An 18,259-nucleotide genomic window follows, 5' to 3' on the forward strand; every position below is an offset into this window, starting at 1 on the left:
CTCGTACTATTCAAGGTTCCTCAAAGAGTTGTAGACATAAAGGATCTCCTGTAGCAGTTTGTATTATGTTAACTCTGAAAAGCCTCTGACTGAAGACAGTGTCAAAATCAGTGCCATGGAGGAATTCCTCCTGTCCTTTAAGCAATAAAAAATATGAAGGAAATATAAAACTGACTTATGGTGTGCAAAAAATCAGCAGGAACTAGGAATCACTTAAATATTTTTTTATATATATTTAACATTTGTTTTAGACCAATTACTCAATTCAAACCTGCTTTTAATTACTAGGTGTGGTCTCCGCGCACCTGATGCAGCCAATCAGGGACTTCCTTTGCTACACAGATATTCTTGAGACAGAACACCACAGTTATGAGAAATATGGCTAGGTCTAGGTGATTTGCAAAAACGTCCAGGAAGGAGGTCATTGTTTTGCACACAGGAAGGAAAATGGGACCTAAAGTACTTTCGCAGAGGACCTGAATGTTGCGAAGTTTATACATGTGAAGTTAAATGAATGCGGCAAATAGGCTAAGCTATCAGTCGCTGCTACTAAAATCCTAAAGTGGCTGAGGTTAAAAGAAAAACAATCTCAATTGGATGCAGACCCGCCGCAAGACTTTGGTGATAGCAGCTGCTGATAAGCTCCATATCTGAACTCCAAGACCTACAGCGGAGGAAAGGTCAGTCACAATTATAAATAAGAGGTTTGGGGATTTCCGAGGGGTCTGTAAAATTCAAAGTGTCATTGTGGGTTGTTCCTGCACAAACTTCTCCAGAAATGTGTTTATTTTCTACAAAATTCGCCTGGGATGACTTAGATCCTTTAACATGCATAATTTCAACAACAAAAAAAAGGCAAAAAATAAGAATCGTAATTCTATACATCAAACATATTTGTTTTATCTGATAAGCTGTAAATAAGAGCAAATTAAATTGGTATTTGAAAAGCCCAGCATCAGAAACAACATAGATAGACTGCCCCCATGTGGTCAGTCCGTCGTAAATAAAGAGTTTTAATAGAGATACAAAGGCGCCACCTGTTGGTCAAACCTTCGAAACGTCATGAAAAGCATTTACAAGAGTCGTCAGGGCTTTCCAAAGGGGTTTCTGCCATCTACTGGAAGATTTCTGAATTACACTATGTCTCTTTTAAGAGCAGAGGCCTTGAAGGTGGACTGTGGAGTTCCGGCCTTAAACCTTATCAGTGATTTCTGTTTTTGTGTGTCAAAGTGTAAAATTCTGACTGTCACATAAGCCTCGAAGTTCAATCTGTTTATTGAACCTAAATATTTGCTTGTGTGATACACAGAAACCCCTTTTTTAGTGGTTTATTCAATTTAAAATATGAATTTCTTTTTCGTTTTGGGGTTTTTTTTAAAAAATTTAATAAAATACGTTTGCGTGAGTAAAAAAAATATTTTGGAACATCTGTTCTTTTCTGGCTATTTTATTAAAAATCCAAGCTTAAACTCTTCCTGTCTGTTATAGAGGTTGGAGAGGTAAGAGCGGGCGGGGGATGACACCAGGACGGCGGGGGGGTTCGCCTCATTTCCCTGGAGCGCGGATCCAGCCCGGTGGAGAAGCCGTTCCACCTTAAGACCTCAGCGGCCCCGTTGCGCTCCCTCTCCCCTCGGAGCGGAGCCGCTGGAAGCGGGTCAAGGCGCACCGCAGCCGGCTTGGCACGATGAAGGTGACTATGGTTTGGGAAGACCCGGGCAGACCGACCTTTTTTCCTCTCCAGTTGTACATCAGCCGCACACTGTCTGTCACTTCAGCTTAGATTTACTAAAAATAAATTAAAAAATAAAAATAAAAATACCTGTTGAGATATAAATGTCAGGATAGTTCAATCTAACCCGTTAAAGCAAATTTGAAAGTTGAATTCAATTCTAATATGTTAGAAATATGTACTGGGTGTAACTCTTCTAAAAGAAGAAGAAGAAACAGAAAAGATTCCCCGTCCTCCGCAGTGATTGATTGTCATGGCAGCGCTCCAGGTCGCTGGTGCGTTCTCCTTACGCACGGGTTTGGCCCTTTCTCCCAAATCAAAGAGCGCTTAGGAAAGGGGGTGGTCTCGGCCCAGCTGGGATGCAATAAATAGGAGGGACCGGCTCCTCATCTGACTGCAAGACAGGAGAACAGAGCAGACCCTTTTTCCCGAACTCAAAACCAGAACCAGAAACATCTGGAAGGGGGAAAAGAGCGAGAGAGAAAGCGATCTGTTGGAATTTACTGCTGTTCTCCAGGACTTTTCTTCTAAGAGTCAAGCCTGCTCGTAACTTTAATTGCACTGGAATTCGTGGGGTTTTTTTGTTTGTTTTGTTTTGTGGAAACTCATAGTGGAAATAAAGCCTATTTAAAGGATTTTACTGATTTTCACTGTAGAGACTTTATTATTATTATTATTTTTCTTTAATAAATCCTAAACTCTCCACTTGTTGGATTTCACGGCTGCATGATGTGGTTTCCACGCGTTTCTATTGGTTTAATCGTCATTTTGTGCGTCGGCGCAGTCCGCTGCGCCTGGGAGGAGAGCACCGTGGTGCCGGTCAGATTGGACCAGTCGGAGAGCGGGAGCGAACCGTGGCGGACTCTGTCCGCAGAGGAGGAGGAGAAGGAGGCGCAGACCAGGCTGTACCGCTTGGACGCTTTTGGGAAGCAGCTGGTCTTGCAGCTGGAGCCCGATCAGACTTTCCTGGCGCCGGGGTTCGTCTTCCACGTCGTGGGCAGCCCCGAGTCCGCACCGGTCCGGGAAGCCGAGGGCGCCGCCGAGCCGGGCTGCTTCTTCTCAGGCACTGTGAACGGAGAGAAGCGCTCCGCCGCCGCGCTCAACCTGTGCCACGGACTCACTGGAGGATTCTACTTCCAGGGGGAGGAGTACTTTATCCAGCCGCTGAACTCCAGCGAGTTCCTCCGGGGGAGAGAGGAGGAGGGTGCGCACATGGTCCGCAGGAGAAGCCGCGCAACTTTGGCTGAGGAAGGCAGCTCCAAGTGCGGGGTCAGCGAGGACGAGGAGAGGGTGCCAAGCAATCTGGAACAGGAGGCTGGTCACGGAGCCCCTAACGCGGACCAGACAGGTAATAATTGCAACCTAAGATGGAGTGCATATTACGCACTATTGCTCACTTTTGTTAGAATGAAACTAATACCGCAACATAGAAGAAAAGACCACGAACGTTTTCTTTAGATTGTGTAATATAATAAAGCAAAACTAATTTTTTATGTTTTTTAAAAAAAAGTTGAGGATGTTCTGTGCCGAGTTTGCGCAGCATTTTGCATAAACTCATCCATCTGTCAGTTTACAGGCGAGTAGATGGTCTGGAATGCCAAAAGTGCCAAAATGTCAATTAAGAGAAATTTTAAAATCTAATGAAATTTGAAAGAAATACGTTTAATTAAAGTATATTTTCTTTCTATATAGTGAATCTATTTTTTGTTTCAAAGAAAAAAAAACACCAAGTCCATAATTTTAAAGTTATTCATTATTCATTCAAATATTTTGTGAAAGATAGTGAGACGAAAACGTAGTGCCTCCTCTGTTGTTCAGACTGATTGGTTAACTTGGAGCTCCATAGAGAGGCAGTGAAGGTGGGAGGAGGAGTAGCATAGAGAAGGGGAGGGGAGGTGGAGGTTGGGTGCAGCCCCGCCAACATAGCTGAGAGTGTGAACTCACCCCCTGGTACAACTCGCACCATCTGAGTTTATTTTCCTGAAAGGATTTTCTCCCCTTTCTCACTAGCATAATTTTTCCACACTAAAAGGTCAGTTTTTTTTAGACCGCCAAGAAGGAGGAGCCATCGGTGGTGTGAGGTGTGAGTCACAGAAGCCAGGCTGATTATTAAAGAAAAAGAAAAATCTAAAGCATAACATACTTTTTCAACTTGTACAACAGTTTCTAAAAGTCTGTCGGACTCAATAAATCATTGAAAATGATTTTTTTTTTTTTTTTTTTTTATCATATGTCTGTTTAGTCTGATCTCTCATGTGTCTCCCCTCAGCCAACCGGAGGACGAGGCGCTTTGTTTCCACCCCGCGATACTTGGAGATCATGCTGGTGGCTGACCAGTCCATGGCCGAGTTCCATGGTGCGGGGCTCAAGCCGTACCTTCTTACCATCATGGCAGTGGCGTCCCGGCTGTACCACCATCCCAGCATCCACAACTCCATCAGCCTGGCTGTGGTGAAGCTGCTGGTGGTGTACGAAGAGGAGCGAGGCCCTCAGGTGTCAACCAATGCTGCTATGACCCTTCGCAACTTCTGTCAGTGGCAGAGGCAGCACAACCCTCCAAGTGACCGCCACCCAGAGCACTACGACACAGCCATACTCTTCACCAGAATGGTAAGTTCAATTAGAGATGATTAAAGGAGAGAAGAAATAACCTGTAGTCTTCACATCAACATTAATGTTCTCTTGTCTCCCTCTTTAGGATCTCTGTGGTGCCCATTCTTGTGATACTTTGGGGATGGCAGATGTTGGCACAGTGTGTGACCCTGAGAGAAGCTGCTCCATCATTGAGGATGATGGGCTGCAGGCAGCATTTACAGTGGCTCATGAACTGGGTGAGTGAATAATGAAAAAAATGTTTCAAACATTATATAGTTATGTCCACATTCATAATACAGGTGCTAACAGTTTAAATTGATATATATTTCTTAGGTCATGTCTTCAATATGCCTCATGATGATGCCCAGCTTTGCTCAGGGGTCAATGGTGCCCACTGGAGCTCCCACATGATGGCTTCCACCCTGTCCAATCTGGACCAGAGGCAGCCGTGGTCTCCCTGCTCTGCCCTTATGATCACCAGCTTTCTGGACAATGGCCACGGACAGTGCTTGCTGGATAAGCCAGTCAAGGCTCAGCCACTCCCTCAGCCTCTGCCAGGAACAGTGTACAGCGCTGATCAACAGTGTCGCCTCACTTTTGGGGAGGACTCCCAGCACTGCCCGGATTTAAGCACCACGTGTGCAGCTCTGTGGTGCACTGTGACCACATCCAATGGTTGGGTGGTGTGCCAGACCAAGAACTTCCCCTGGGCTGATGGGACATCTTGTGGGCATGAGAGTTACTGCCTGGCTGGACGATGTCTCAATAAGACTCAGGCTGCTGAACATCAGGTAAGACAAAATGCCCACATGCGCTGCTCCTCATAACTTTTCGCTTTGTTGAATATGTCAACCGAGTCTGGCCTTCTCTAAATGTCCTGCTGTATATTCCTTCTAGACTCCGGTTAATGGTGGCTGGGGTGTCTGGGGTCCCTGGGGGGATTGTTCTCGAACCTGTGGAGGCGGGGTGCAGTATTCTTTCCGCTCTTGTGACAATCCCTTACCGAAGAATGGAGGGAAATATTGTGAAGGCAAGAGGATCCAGTATCGTTCTTGCAACACTGAAGTCTGCCCAGACACCAACGGTAAGAAATTTGGACTGCCACAGAGACACAAGTGACTGAAGTGGCTTATTTGTTAGGGAAGAAATAAATCTGATGTTTGTGCTTCTGCTACTCAGGCTTGTCGTTTCGTGAGGAACAGTGTCTGGCCCACAACGATATGTCGGCTCAATTGTCGCTGGGTTCAGGCGACGGTGTTGAGTGGGTGCCCAAGTATGCTGGAGTTTCACCAAAAGACCGCTGCAAACTGGTGTGTCGGGCAAAGGGGACTGGATACTTTTTCGTCCTCAAACCTAAGGTAAACTAATAATACAAGGTTATGTTACCATCTGTCCCAAGTATCATATTCAGTAAGATTTTTGTTATAAACTTCTTATCCCTTTGCTGACCCCAGGTGGCTGATGGAACACCCTGCAGCCCAGATTCCACCTCAGTTTGCGTCCAAGGCCAGTGTGTCAAGGCTGGGTGTGATCGTATCATTGGCTCTAACCGGCGCTTTGATAAGTGTGGTGTTTGTGGTGGGGACGGATCTTCCTGCAAGAAAGTGTCAGGCTCTCTGGAGCATTCCAGGTAAGCATATACCAAATCTTCAAGGCATTAGATCTTAACTTTATACAAGTATTACAAATTTATCAAATTGTTTTAATCTCTAAGTTTTGCCTCTATCTATCTCTGTTCCAGGCCTGGCTATCAGGATGTTGTAACTATTCCCGCTGGTGCCACTCACCTGGATGTTAAACAGCGTTCTCCAGGCAATGGCCGTCAAGATAACAGCTATCTGGCAGTGCGCCGACTGGATGGGACATACCTGTTAAATGGCGATTATAAACTAATGACCATGGAGACTGATCTCACCCTCCAAGGGGCATTATTGAGATACAGTGGTTCTTCTGCCAACCTAGAGCGTCTCCGAAGCTTTGCCCCACTTCCAGAGCCCATCAACATCCAGGTGTTGTCTGTAGGTGACGCCCCAAGGCCACGAGTTAAGTACAGCTACTTTGCCCCTAGACCCAACAATGCTGCTTCCACCTCTAGCAACAACGGAGGCCACCGCCCATCAATTAATGCCATCCGGGAGTTTGGTGGAGCCGAGTGGACTCTGAGGGAATGGGGTCCATGTTCTCAGACATGTGGAGGAGGTCTGCAACAAAGAGAAGTTGTATGCTTGGACCCACAGGGACGAACATCAAGAGAATGCCCCGAGGAGCTTCGACCTTTGGTCTCACGGTCCTGCGCCTCCCACCTGTGTCCCTCCTGGCTTTCAGGCCAATGGTCAGAATGCTCCAAGACCTGCGGTCGGGGCTTCCGCAAACGTCCGCTGCGCTGCATTGGGCATGATGGACACACGTTAGCCCTTGACAGCTGTGACCCCAAAGACCGTCCGCGGCCCCTGCTGGAAATGTGCAATCAGAGGGCCTGCTAATGACTGCATGTATGATCTTAACTCCTTCCATTCTGCTACAAAAAGACAGATATTCCCTTAGACAACCTAAAGAAGTTGATGAATGTTTACAACCAAAGTTACACATAAATCTGCTATTGTTGTGATTGTGACTACCAATATTCACTCATTCTCTCTCTCTCCATCCAAGGGCCGAATATTGAACAAACGTGGCAGCGGCAAAGGCTGACCACATCTTTACTCCTATCCTGTCAGCAGTGGCACATCTTCCCTTAATTTAGCAGGAAAGAGCATGCTGCTACCGCACTCAGAGTGTTAGCATGAGAGTGTTTGTGTGTCAAAATATTTTTATGCATTTATATAATGTTTCTCCAAGCTGGGCTGGACAAACCAGTAAGATGTAGTGTAGGGGATGCAGAGGGGGTGCTATATTATGTATATAAAGAAGAATTGCTCATCTACTTGCTCACCCCATCAGGTATGGAAAACAAGATAGCTCATAGTGTTTATGTTCAAACCTATGTCCACATTTATTTATCAGAATCCTGAAGCACTTCAATTGTTTCTTTTTTGTGTTGTTGTTTTTTTGGCACATCATGTTACCCAGTTTCTCAAAATGCCTCAGAACTGTCTTTTAGCCATATCTTGCCTTCATGTACACAACCTCTAATGAGGGGGGGCTCAAAAGACCAAAGAGGAGAGTGTGAATGTGTGTGGGGGTGTGTGTGCGTGTGTGTGGGGGTGTGTGTGTGCGTGTGTGTACATGTCTGTTGGGAGACTTAAAGAGGGACTTGTCTCCTGTTACTACTTCATAAGGAAGTCTCTCTTGCCTTCTGCGAAGGCTTTGTGTTTCATTTGTTCCTTTTTTTTGTATAGAATATACAAACATTATTTATTTTTGTACAGCCTGTTAAATATAATCATTTGCCTTGTTAAAAAAATACTATTTTTTATTGCAACTAAGATTACAGAAGGATGTAGACTATATAGAGTATTTATACTGTTTTATAAATATATATATTTGGTCCTAGATTCATGAATAAAGCATCACTTTGAATTGTTCAAGAGTGGTTTGTCTTGGGTCATGTCTGGGCTACCTCAAGAACATCATCTGATGAATGAAATGTTTTTCCAGCCCAGTTTCCAGTCATTAGGATACGATTTTCAGAGACCTGTACTTGTAAAGGTTTTTCTTCTTAAAGGTCACTGAAAAAATTTATATTCAATTCAAGGAGAGCAAAGGAGCATTAAAAGAATCTGTAAGATTAATTAAAAAAATAGTCCTTTGTAGATCCTACGTTTTATCTCTTAGAGGGCGGGGCTTAGCAGATTACAGCTGGCACACACCTGCTTCTCATCAAGCTCGTCAGGATGGCCTGGACGCAAGAAGCTGCCTGAGGCCGTTCAGTTCCTGAGCGTTGACCCTGTGTCACAGTAGTTAAAAGCTTCCTGGAAGCACATTTGACACATTTATTTACTCAATGTCACTTCTGTGCCCCAGCAGATCCTCTAATTTGGTCAAGCTTCCCACCACCTACATGTCCTCCCTATAATGGTTGGTTTCAAAGCAGGGCCCCGCCTCTCCCAATGGCACAATCTACCTTTCCACATGGATCTCCAACCACTCCAAAACCACCAGAGCCTCTCCCAAGAGTTTATAAGAATCTGCAAACCAGTGAGAAAGTGTCTTTTATAATCTTTTAATATTCTCCATCTCCAAAACCCTTCTTTACTGTTTTTTTTTTCTTTTAACTTTGAACCTATTAAGAGATTCTCTGAATGCTGGCCAGGAAACTGTAAATGTAGCAAACAAGGATGCTGAGAAGCAAGATCTCCAAAGCTTAATGACAGAGGAATATGCGCCCATTTTTCAGTAGGATATCTTTATTTAATATTATTTTTTATTAAAATTTTTGCATGTCAATTTTCTGTACGCCACTAGAGGGCAACAAAAAACTATTGATTCTTATGACCTACACCTTGGTAGGCTTGAAGTGCATCTCAGTAAAAAACTATAGTGAAACTTACACTTTACACAATTAGGCTTTTTTTTTTTTTTTACTTATTTTAAATACTGAAAGTTATGTTATGATCTAGTTATGTGAAACTGTACCGTCTTGAGATGACTGAATCAAAGTTCATTCAAGAGTCAGAGAACACGAATCCAGGTTCTTTGAAGTCTGGAGTAAAGTTTCCAGTTTTTCAGAGTTTTTGTTGCCATGTCATCTGCTGGTGTTTTTCCACTGTGATTCCTGAAGTCCACGGTCAATGCAACTATTTTATCTGGAAAATTTTAGAGCACTTCATGTTGCTTTCTGCTGACAAGCTTCATGGAGATGTTAACTTCATTTTCCATCAGGACTTGGCACCCATCCACCACTGCCTAATATACAAAAAATTGATTGAAAGTATTCTAACTTATTGAGATGATTGTGTTTTAATGTTTTAGAATACATATTGACTGGACTGTTTAAAGTAATCACTTACCTCACAGCTTTAATCTGATATTAGAGCTCTGGGGATTTTTTTCATTTCCCTTACGGCGTTGGATCACAATGAGGCTTTTCTTGATTGTGAGATTGCTCTGAATTACGTCACCCCTCCTGATGTAAAACAAGGCTCGAGACGTGCAAGCCCACTCAACAAGGTGACATCAACCTCAGTGAACTGGACCTTTTGAGAAAGTGACTTACCTTCCCTCCGCATCCAAATTGCTTTAATCAAAGTAGAAGTTATTTTCGATTCAGCAATCAAGCGGTCCCTGAGTCTAGCTGCTCTACACCAGCAATTTTCTGAAGCAAAACCATGTGAGACGCAGTATAAAAATAAGGGTTACGGTTAGGGGGGAAACTACCCTGGGATTTATTTCGATAAAGTGCTCTTTAATTAGGCCCGAGCAGCAAAGCACTGCGAAGACCCATTGTTTTGATTGCACCCATACCTTGCTTAAAAATTGTTTGGTAAATTTCCCCACTTGCAAGCGTCTCTCCTGCTGGTAAATATTAGAAAGCGCCACAATCCTAGCCCACATTGAACTTCCTGTGGCTCTATATGGAAGACCATCTTCCGCTCTGCCACACAAAGGAAATCATTATCCTCTAATTAATGGTGTTTATGAAGACTGGTCATCATACTAATCTGTGATGTGGCATAATGTGTCACTGAGTGTGTCAGACTTAACATGTTTTTTCCGTGTCGAAATATTCACCGCCACTAGAAAGTAGATTTTCACTATATACAGTACAGATCAAAAGTTTGGGCACAACTGTGTGTCCAAACTTTTGGTGTGTACTGTATTTCACTACATTATGGACATATTTTATAATAGTTATGTATGGTTTCATTTAAATATCCACACAAATCAAACAAATGGGACAAATCTCATTTTGAATCATCTTGAATTAGCATGTAGCGACAGTGGACAGTCACTTGCATCGTCATCGACAACTCTCCTTTAACAGGAAATCTCCTGCAGTATTAATAGCTCACAAAATCCAAAAATATTTAGCCTGCTAAGACCTTCTTCTAGATTAAATCTAGACCAGATCAGGTTTAATTTTCTACATCTACCACAGGTAGACTCCAATCAGTATGTCAAGTATCGTGGGAAAATATATGCAACTGAGTTCAACTTTGACTGTTATCTCAAAAGGTGTGAATGCTGACCTCCCTCTTGATATTTAAACTTTCACTACAGAAATGATTGAAAAACACACTTTCACTGGGTAATTATGGATAATTTTCTGTTTCGTCACAGAAAATTAAGACCAGTTCGCTTATTTGTACAGTATAAGTAAGTATACCAAAATCCATTTTAGCAATGTAACAAAATTTGAAAAAATTGAAGCCTTATGAAAACCTTTTTTTTAAGGCAATGATAGAAAATGTCACTTTTTTTAGTGCTCGAGCTGAAAATGCTGCATGCTGAGTTGAACCTGCTTGTTTTTACATGTCTCTCGCAGCACTTTATTACAACTTGAAAGCAGCATCTGGAAGGCATTATGAATCATCACTCCTCCACGTGGGTGGCATTTCCGAGAGCCAAATTACCCTCATCCTTTTGCCACCCCATGGTTTTGCCTGTAAAAGTTTTGTTTAAATTAGAGAAAATGTGATGAACTTTTCCCTTCTAAATGTGAATGCACCATGGCCTCCAGCTTTGAAGGTGAAATATTACCTTTTATTTTATTTTTTTAAATGCATGGTGATGTGTAAAACCATTCAGCAGGATGCTTTGGATTGCTTTTTATTCCCCTCTTAAGGAACTCATCATTTTACAACTGTTTTTTTAAGCTTACTTCTGTTGTCTTTTTATCTTAAAACAGTTCAAGATTGGAGGGGAGAAAACAGCCACAAATAAAAGGTAATGGTAACATTTTGAACCCAATACGCCCTCTGTGAAAAATGGTGCTGACAGCATTATGTTATAAGGGATGCTTTTAGTGCATTGTCTCTAAACTGTAAACGCCTAAATCCAGAAATGTAACCTACAACCACAAAAATGCTAATATCTAAATGCTAGGCATTTATAAACCAGGTTAATGAATGAGAAACTTCCTGCACCAAACTGTATTATATTAAAGACTTTAATTTTTATTGTATTGTCCCAAAACGTGTATGCGTCTACTTCAACAGCCCCTCAAGAGGACCGCACAAAAGCAACCAGAGAGCCGCAAATGGCCCCGCGAGCCGCACTTTAAGAGATAAGTGCGAACTTAACAAGAGGGGGAAAGCTGGATGTCGTGCAGTCGTGTTGTGATTAAACGGGCCATTGTGTGGCCTTGGGTTGGTTACAATTTGATTCTGCTTTTATCTCGCCAGATGTCGTGATGTGGAAGCGCGTCCACGCACGCAGGCGTGCACGTGCCAAGAAACACACCGGTTTACTTTTAGTATATCAAGGAGTAATCTGCCACGAGGGAAAAGAGGGGACGAAGCGGATGTCTTCAAAATAAAACCACCAAAAAGGGAAATAAAAGCTATCGCTGGGAGACATGTGTTTGTACTTGTTAGCTTCAATCTTTTATTTGAACTAAATGATTGAAATCACTCGATTGTAATTTTATTGTTTTTCCCTTTTTATATCTAAAATAAAAGCATAGAATCACCATCAAAGGGCCAAAATGTCTTGTTTCTCGAACTGTTAAGGTCACACACTAATAGTGGAAAGCACAAATTATTCTTATTAACTAGTACAGCAAATTGTCCAAATCCAGATTATCTTAATGGCAGATAATAAAAAAATTTTAACACTTAATGACTTTTTTTCTCAATTGTTATTTTAGGAATAATTTGGCCTACTTCATGTTGTCAGATAGGTTCTAATAAAAAAAATTATTATTATGAATTCTGTGGTGGAAGGGCTGGATGTTAGTGAAACTACATCCGAAAATCTGACTTAACAAAAGTAGCAAATCTAGCTAAAGTCAGCAAGTAAGCTCCAGATTGGTTTGGAAAACTTTTTCTCCCTTTCCGTATATACTCAGGTTATATGATAGTGTTAAACATTTAAGTGTGGGAATTAAACCAAAAATAAAAGCATGAAAAAAACAACATTTGCCTCACAGAGTTCTTCTATTTTATTTTGAAACCCGTTTCCGGAAGAGGTTTCTCACCTTGTGTCTGACTTCCCTCCTGCCTCTCCGCGGGGTAAACTCAGCAGGGGGACAGTGAGCAAACGGTGGGAGGAAAGGTGGGGGATAAAACCTTTCAGTCTGCCGGAGGTGTGGGGTCGGGAAAGGCGTCCACACGTGGGGGGAGAACAAACCACGAGCTTTGCTTCACAAAGAGGAAGAGAAGTCAGAAGGAGAAAAGGAAAAATCCAAACTTTGACTATACTGCTCGAGTGAAACATGCCAAAAGTGTTACTTCTTTGAGAGAAGACAAGCGGTTTTGACCCTTTAAACTACTGTCAGCTAGTTGGAAAACAGGACGGCTCACAGCGGGAGGAGATCATGGAAAACCTCTGGAGGAGATGGAGAACGGAGGCGCTTAAATTTCTGAGGAACTCTCTGCTGCTTGGTTTATTCACTGGTAAGTCTAACTTTTAAGTCAATTTTTTTGGTACGATTTTTGCCACCTCAATCATTAATTAGGTCCTTCTCGGATTTATCGTCTGTCTCATACATCCCTGCTCGTACAAGAAGTAGGGATATTTACAACAGCGTGGCACCTTCAAAAACTGCAGGAAACTTGAGCTCTGGTGGGTTCAGAGGACAAGCTGATGGTGTGGAGAGAGGGAGAGAAAACAGCAGGCGGGGAAAGAGAGGAGGGGACTGAAGGACATGGTGCCCCTATTGTCTCCCAGCGTGTGGAGAGACAGGAGCCAGGACCTTCTAGTGGACCACCCAGACAGATGTCCCCTGGAGTCTGCCAGTGGGAAGCGTTTAGGGAGTGTGGGTCACCAACATGAGCAGCTCGGAGGAAATCAGAATAACCTTCCTCTGATTAAAACTTTTAAAAACTGTGACTCATTGTAAATGGGCATTTGATTTCCTCTTTCAGTCCACTACTCCCCCCTTCATCACCTCCCCTCCCCCAAAAAATAAAATAAAATCTGCTTCCTTTCTACTAGTTTTTCCCACCTGTGTTTGAACTTCTGGCTTTTGAAACGTGCATATTTGCCTCCAGGCACCCATCATTCCAGCTTGAGTGATTGCTGAGACAAAGCAAATCCCTGAGCAAAGACGCACGTGTACGCAGACACACACACACACACACACACGGGTGTGCTGCTTGTTTTCTGCACAGTGACGTCCATCCATGAAGCGAACCGTACCACCTTTCCAGTGAAGCATTCATAACCCGTCAACTTCTTGGCGTTTTAGATCGTGAGATATGCGTGTATGGATCCATTCATTTGACCAACTTTGGTGGCATTCCTGCATCCCCACAGCATGATGCTGCCCCCACCATGGATTAGAGATGAGACCATGACTAGTTGTGCCTCTTCTCCCTCCTGAGCTGTAATATCTTCAGCTCTTCTGACGTTACCATGGTAATTTTTGGCTTGGTTATAGGGCCAGTCCTGAAATTCTTCATCAAAATCACAGTTTTTCTTTTTCTTTTTTTTTATTACTTTTTAAATCAAACACAGCTGCAGTATTGTTTCTTTTCCTAATACCTTTCTGCTTTGTCCTCCACTTTATGTTGCAGTTTGTCAAGTTTTGCCTATAATCTTTTTTCTCCAAGCTTTGAGCTTGTGAAATGTCAAAGCAAAGGGTAAATCTTGCGCCCAACAGCGCTCCACATCCATTTCTGATGTCATCATTAGATATGTGTGTCACGGCCTCATCCGGCACACCAGCCTCCAGCTTTTTATCCAGCAGGTTTGCAACGAGGGCAGCTTTTCGCTGCCTCGTTGCACAATTAAGATGAGCAAATCCAGTCTTGCTGCTATTTCGTTTTCTTTTCCTGTGGACAATTTTGTATTATTTGAACAATTTTAGTGAGCATGTAATGGGTTCTGCTCAGCACAACCAGCCTGCTGAATCAAGCAACGCAAAGATCATGACTCAACTCTATGGAAATAGCTCTAGGCTTTCACGGGGAAGATTTGCACATTTATTTGTATTGGTAGTCTGAGGATTCAGGAGGAATTTAAAAAAAGGACAGCAACAATGATTTGGCTTTGTGTGGTGGTCTCCGCCGTCTGTCCTCATGCCCATCACTATTATGTCGAGGTGAGCTTTTTTTAAAATTTATTTATTTACACCTGAGAAGAGAGTGCTAATAAGAACATGGCCGTGTGTTTGCAGGTGGTAGCGAGGCGCACTGCGAAGGCTGCACAGAGTACTGCTGTGAAGGCTCGCCGCCTTTCTGCTGCTCCTACTACGCCTACGTCGGGGACGTCCTCTCGTAAGCAAACACGCCGGGGAAATGTCGCTGGAGGACTAGTTTGTCTTTTTGTAAACTCATTTGCTTTCTTGCGCTTCTTTTTGGTGGAGTTTTTCAATGAACTGTAACTTACTTTAAAGCTTGTAATTTGCAGGTAGGACACCTAGTTGAGGCGGCTGCTGAAACCTCTTACATGTCTGGCCATTGAATAATTTGTGCTTTTAGCCTTTCCTGGACACTCCAAAATGTAAAGTAGGTGCAAACTGTTTCTTCATGCATACTGACTGGTCAGAAATTGGTTTTGATTTAAAAAAAAAAAAAAGAAGACATATTTTAATTCGGACACTTTGGTGGTTGGATGATTCAACTGAGGGGAGACCAACTTTTCTGCAATCGGAGCAAAAGAGGACAGACTTGGCTGACTAACTACAAACCTGCTAATGAGCCCTTTTCTATTTTTCCGAGTGCCAGTTCGCAGACTCCTCTGCAGCGAGCGCACATGTTCTTGTCGCACGATTTGCACACACCTCACAGCTGAGTTGGATCAGATGAGGCGGCACATCTCCATGGCAGCACCGGAGAAGTGATGGCAGAGAGGAGGGAGAGTCGATGAAAACCCTTCGTACGTCTGGATGGCTCATTGCATGTATGTGTGTGTGTTCCAGAGGCACTGCCATCTCCGGCATAGTGTTCGGCGTGGTGTTTCTGATGGGGGCGGTGGCGGCCCTGTTCCTGTGCGTGTGCATGTGCGTGAAGAACGGACGCGGAGCACGGGTCGGAGTTTTCAGCACCTCCTACATCAACACTGTTACCCAGGGATACCCAGGTGGGTCGCCGTATTTGGCCACAAGACTCCGGCACCACACCGTAAACAGTTACTGACTTTTTCAAACTCTTTTGAAGCCTGGTTGTTTAGTAAAAAGAGGCACTTTTATGATGTTCAAGTACTTTTTTAAAGGTTAATTTATTACCTAACAAGTAGTTAAATGTTTATTACCTGAAAAAAGGGTGCAATTATGAAAAGCAAGAGTTTGATGTTTACTATTATTGAACAAACATAACAAAGCGCTGTGGTTTAGCACCTTTTACAAGGTATTTAAAAGTATTTTTCAATTATTTTAAGAATAGAAAAAGCATAGAAAATTGCTTTAAAATCTTTTAAAAATGCTTCAGACTTGAACTCAAAGCCAAAAAGAAACAAAGTAGTAAAACATAAAAAGTGTGCTTGAAGGTGGAAGTTTTCTTTAATATATTTTTTTTCTTTTAAATAAACGCATGTTATCGTGCAGCAGAGCCGGTGTTCTGTGACACTCCTCGTCCTTTGTGTTGCTATTTTCTCTCCTCTTCCTCATCATTTATTCATAGTGTTTCATTCACACCTGTGTTTCCCCTTCATGCGACGGTAGCTGAGCTGCTTTTTCGCGCTGCCCTACATCGCCGATCGCGTTTCACGAAGGCACCGCTTGACCGGATGCAGTATGAATGACTATGCAGCGTGTGCAGGAATAGTGATGGAAGTCATTGTGTTTTGACACGGTGGTGTTAGTTCCCCTGGTTCAGTTGCTCAAAGATCGCAGCGTGAGCGTCTTAAAGCTGCTATTTGACACCGTCAGCATGTCAAGAAGAAGAGGCAAGGCGAGTTTATTTCTAGAGTATTTATACACGGGGATTTAGAGGAAAGTAAAGGAAGAGGGATTAAAAGAACACATAACGCATAAACAAACCATTTAACGTTTATTTACTAGCAAATGTTAAAATGGATATCTAAATTAGATGCTAACCTATGATGACAAATACAATCGAAATCTTTCACTTTTTTATGTTAAAACTAGAGTAAAGTCATTATTTTTATGATTTTCAAATAGAAATTTTCCCTGATGTAGTTGATTTTTAAACATTCTTTTTTCTAGATATTTAATCTTGCATTTTGGGTGATCAAGGACAACTTTCTGGTGATTTATGGAACAAAATCAGTCCCATAACCATTAAGTTTTTCTTGGCAAAGTTTGGACTTTATCATTGTCATTATAAATTAACAGATAAGATTTTTTTATTTTCACTTATTTTGATGGGAGACCAGCTCAGCAAAAACTTCTCAATTTATTTTCCCAACTCTTCCCATCAACTTCTGTCAAAGTGCAATTCTGTAATTCTACCACTAGATGGTGCAAGAGTGTCATTAAAATGTTGTGGGCCTGATTCATGTTAAACCTTGAAGAAATATCAATCTATGTCATGTAGTTTTAACTTTAGGTTTTTGTTTGTTTTTGTTTTTTTCCCTATAACCCAGGTCCTCCGCCTCCTTACAGCTACAACTATGAGATGTACCCACCATCATTACGACCCCCACCCTACACCCCAGCCCAGCCTCAACAAGCCAACTACTCTCCGCCGCCTCCTTACCCCGGCTTCACCCGCAAGTGAGTCCTCGCCATGCAGATCGCACGCTGGCTGGACCACAAATGGACACTCGTTCTTCGGGTTCACCAAACTAAAATTGTCAGAATACCACCCCCCGCCACCCCCTAACGCTCAGCTTTAATGCACTGCCGCTGCTTTGAAGCAGAACCTCTGGTGGGAAGAGAACCATCTGAGAGAAAATGTGGGTCAAGATTGGAAACGCACACATGTCTCATCACGTCTGAAAGACTTAACTTGTTGGCAGCTTAACTGTTCTGACCTGCACTCTCTGCCCCCGTTTGTGCACATCAAAGGTACTGGCTACACTTAGATGAAGGTGAAGACCATGTTTTTTCTTTTCCCCATCATCACGAGTGGGAAGGAATTGTCAGCGATAACTTCTTTTTTTTTCCCCCATCCTTGGAGCTATTTTGCTCCACTTTTATTTGAAACTATGATTATTTTTTTATTGTTATATCAGATCTGGACCTGCTTTGTGTTAAACTGAAAGACTTGACTTAATCCATTATAATAAAAATGCTGACTGTAAACCATAGGCAGCTCAAAACTGGACTGTTGTAATATACTGACATTTTTTTATCGCATTTTAAATAATGTCGGGGGATGTCAAAGTGACTTCACTGTGCTTGAACTGTGAATTGATGGGACTTCATCATTATAAATGTCAGGTCAATAACTGTTTCTCTACTGTGTCAGTGTCTGTGTTGTAAATTAAAGATATGTTTTTGAATACAGATGCAGAATCCAGTCTCAAGTTATTCACCTAAATATAATACCCTGTGGTGTGTTTTTGCTTTATTCCCATATAGATTGACATTAAAGACACAGTTGAGTAATGAAGTATGGGTTCCCACACTAGAGTTCTAATACCTATTAAATAAACAGGTAGCATTTCAGAGGAAAAGAATGCATCTGCTTTTGAGCTTATGGGAAAAGAATAAATACTTAATGTATTCTTTGGCTCAAACAGCAGCTCTGCGATTGAGAAGGTTGTTAGTTCTGGTTTAGTTTTTAAATGTGCAGGCACTTCCTCTATTTAGATCCATTAAAGGGGGGGGGAAAAAAATCACCAAAATGTACAAAGACGGCAAACAAATCGGCTGATATGTCTACAGACCGTAGAGTTATTACTTAGATACATTTTAAACCCCAAATATATGATCACTTTTAAAGAGTTCTTTTATTTGCCTTATGTGATGTCACAAGAGGCACTGAA

The 18,259-nt window shown here is 42.4% G+C and overlaps 2 protein-coding genes and 1 long non-coding RNA gene across 6 annotated transcripts; all 3 read left to right on the forward strand.

Annotated features, from left to right (window-relative positions):
* The first annotated feature begins 335 nt into the window (after positions 1-335).
* On the forward strand, positions 336-7,450 carry adamts1 (ADAM metallopeptidase with thrombospondin type 1 motif, 1). 3 transcript variants are annotated; one of them, XM_044109838.1, is made up of 10 exons: positions 336-680; positions 1,489-1,690; positions 2,870-3,077; positions 3,999-4,339; positions 4,428-4,560; positions 4,658-5,115; positions 5,222-5,408; positions 5,504-5,682; positions 5,779-5,954; positions 6,066-7,450. In XM_044109838.1, the coding sequence occupies exons 2-10, from the start codon at positions 1,685-1,687 to the stop codon at positions 6,805-6,807; spliced, it is 2,430 nt and encodes an 809-aa protein (XP_043965773.1). In that variant the 5' UTR covers positions 336-680; positions 1,489-1,684; the 3' UTR covers positions 6,808-7,450. The 3 variants fall into 3 exon arrangements, with proteins under 3 accessions (XP_043965773.1, XP_043965772.1, XP_043965771.1); XM_044109837.1 differs by lacking the exons at positions 336-680; positions 1,489-1,690 and having other exon boundaries at positions 1,731-3,077; positions 6,066-6,816; positions 6,977-7,450; XM_044109836.1 differs by lacking the exons at positions 336-680; positions 1,489-1,690 and having other exon boundaries at positions 1,732-3,077.
* Positions 7,451-8,167: 717 nt separating this feature from the next.
* On the forward strand, positions 8,168-11,883 carry LOC122827193. 2 transcript variants are annotated; one of them, XR_006369987.1, is made up of 5 exons: positions 8,168-8,461; positions 8,555-8,659; positions 10,749-10,951; positions 11,112-11,149; positions 11,422-11,883. It is a non-coding gene; the product is annotated as an uncharacterized LOC122827193 (long non-coding RNA). The 2 variants fall into 2 exon arrangements; XR_006369986.1 differs by lacking the exon at positions 10,749-10,951.
* A 502-nt stretch (positions 11,884-12,385) lies between these two features.
* Positions 12,386-17,777, forward strand: cyyr1 (cysteine/tyrosine-rich 1). Its single transcript, XM_044109840.1, has 4 exons — positions 12,386-12,819; positions 14,544-14,643; positions 15,288-15,448; positions 16,913-17,777. The coding sequence occupies exons 1-4, from the start codon at positions 12,741-12,743 to the stop codon at positions 17,044-17,046; spliced, it is 474 nt and encodes a 157-aa protein (XP_043965775.1). The 5' UTR covers positions 12,386-12,740; the 3' UTR covers positions 17,047-17,777.
* Positions 17,778-18,259: the final 482 nt, after the last annotated feature.

The sequence above is a fragment of the Gambusia affinis genome, linkage group LG24 (genome assembly GCF_019740435.1).
Source record: "Gambusia affinis linkage group LG24, SWU_Gaff_1.0, whole genome shotgun sequence".
NCBI classification, from domain to species: Eukaryota; Metazoa; Chordata; class Actinopteri; order Cyprinodontiformes; family Poeciliidae; genus Gambusia; species Gambusia affinis.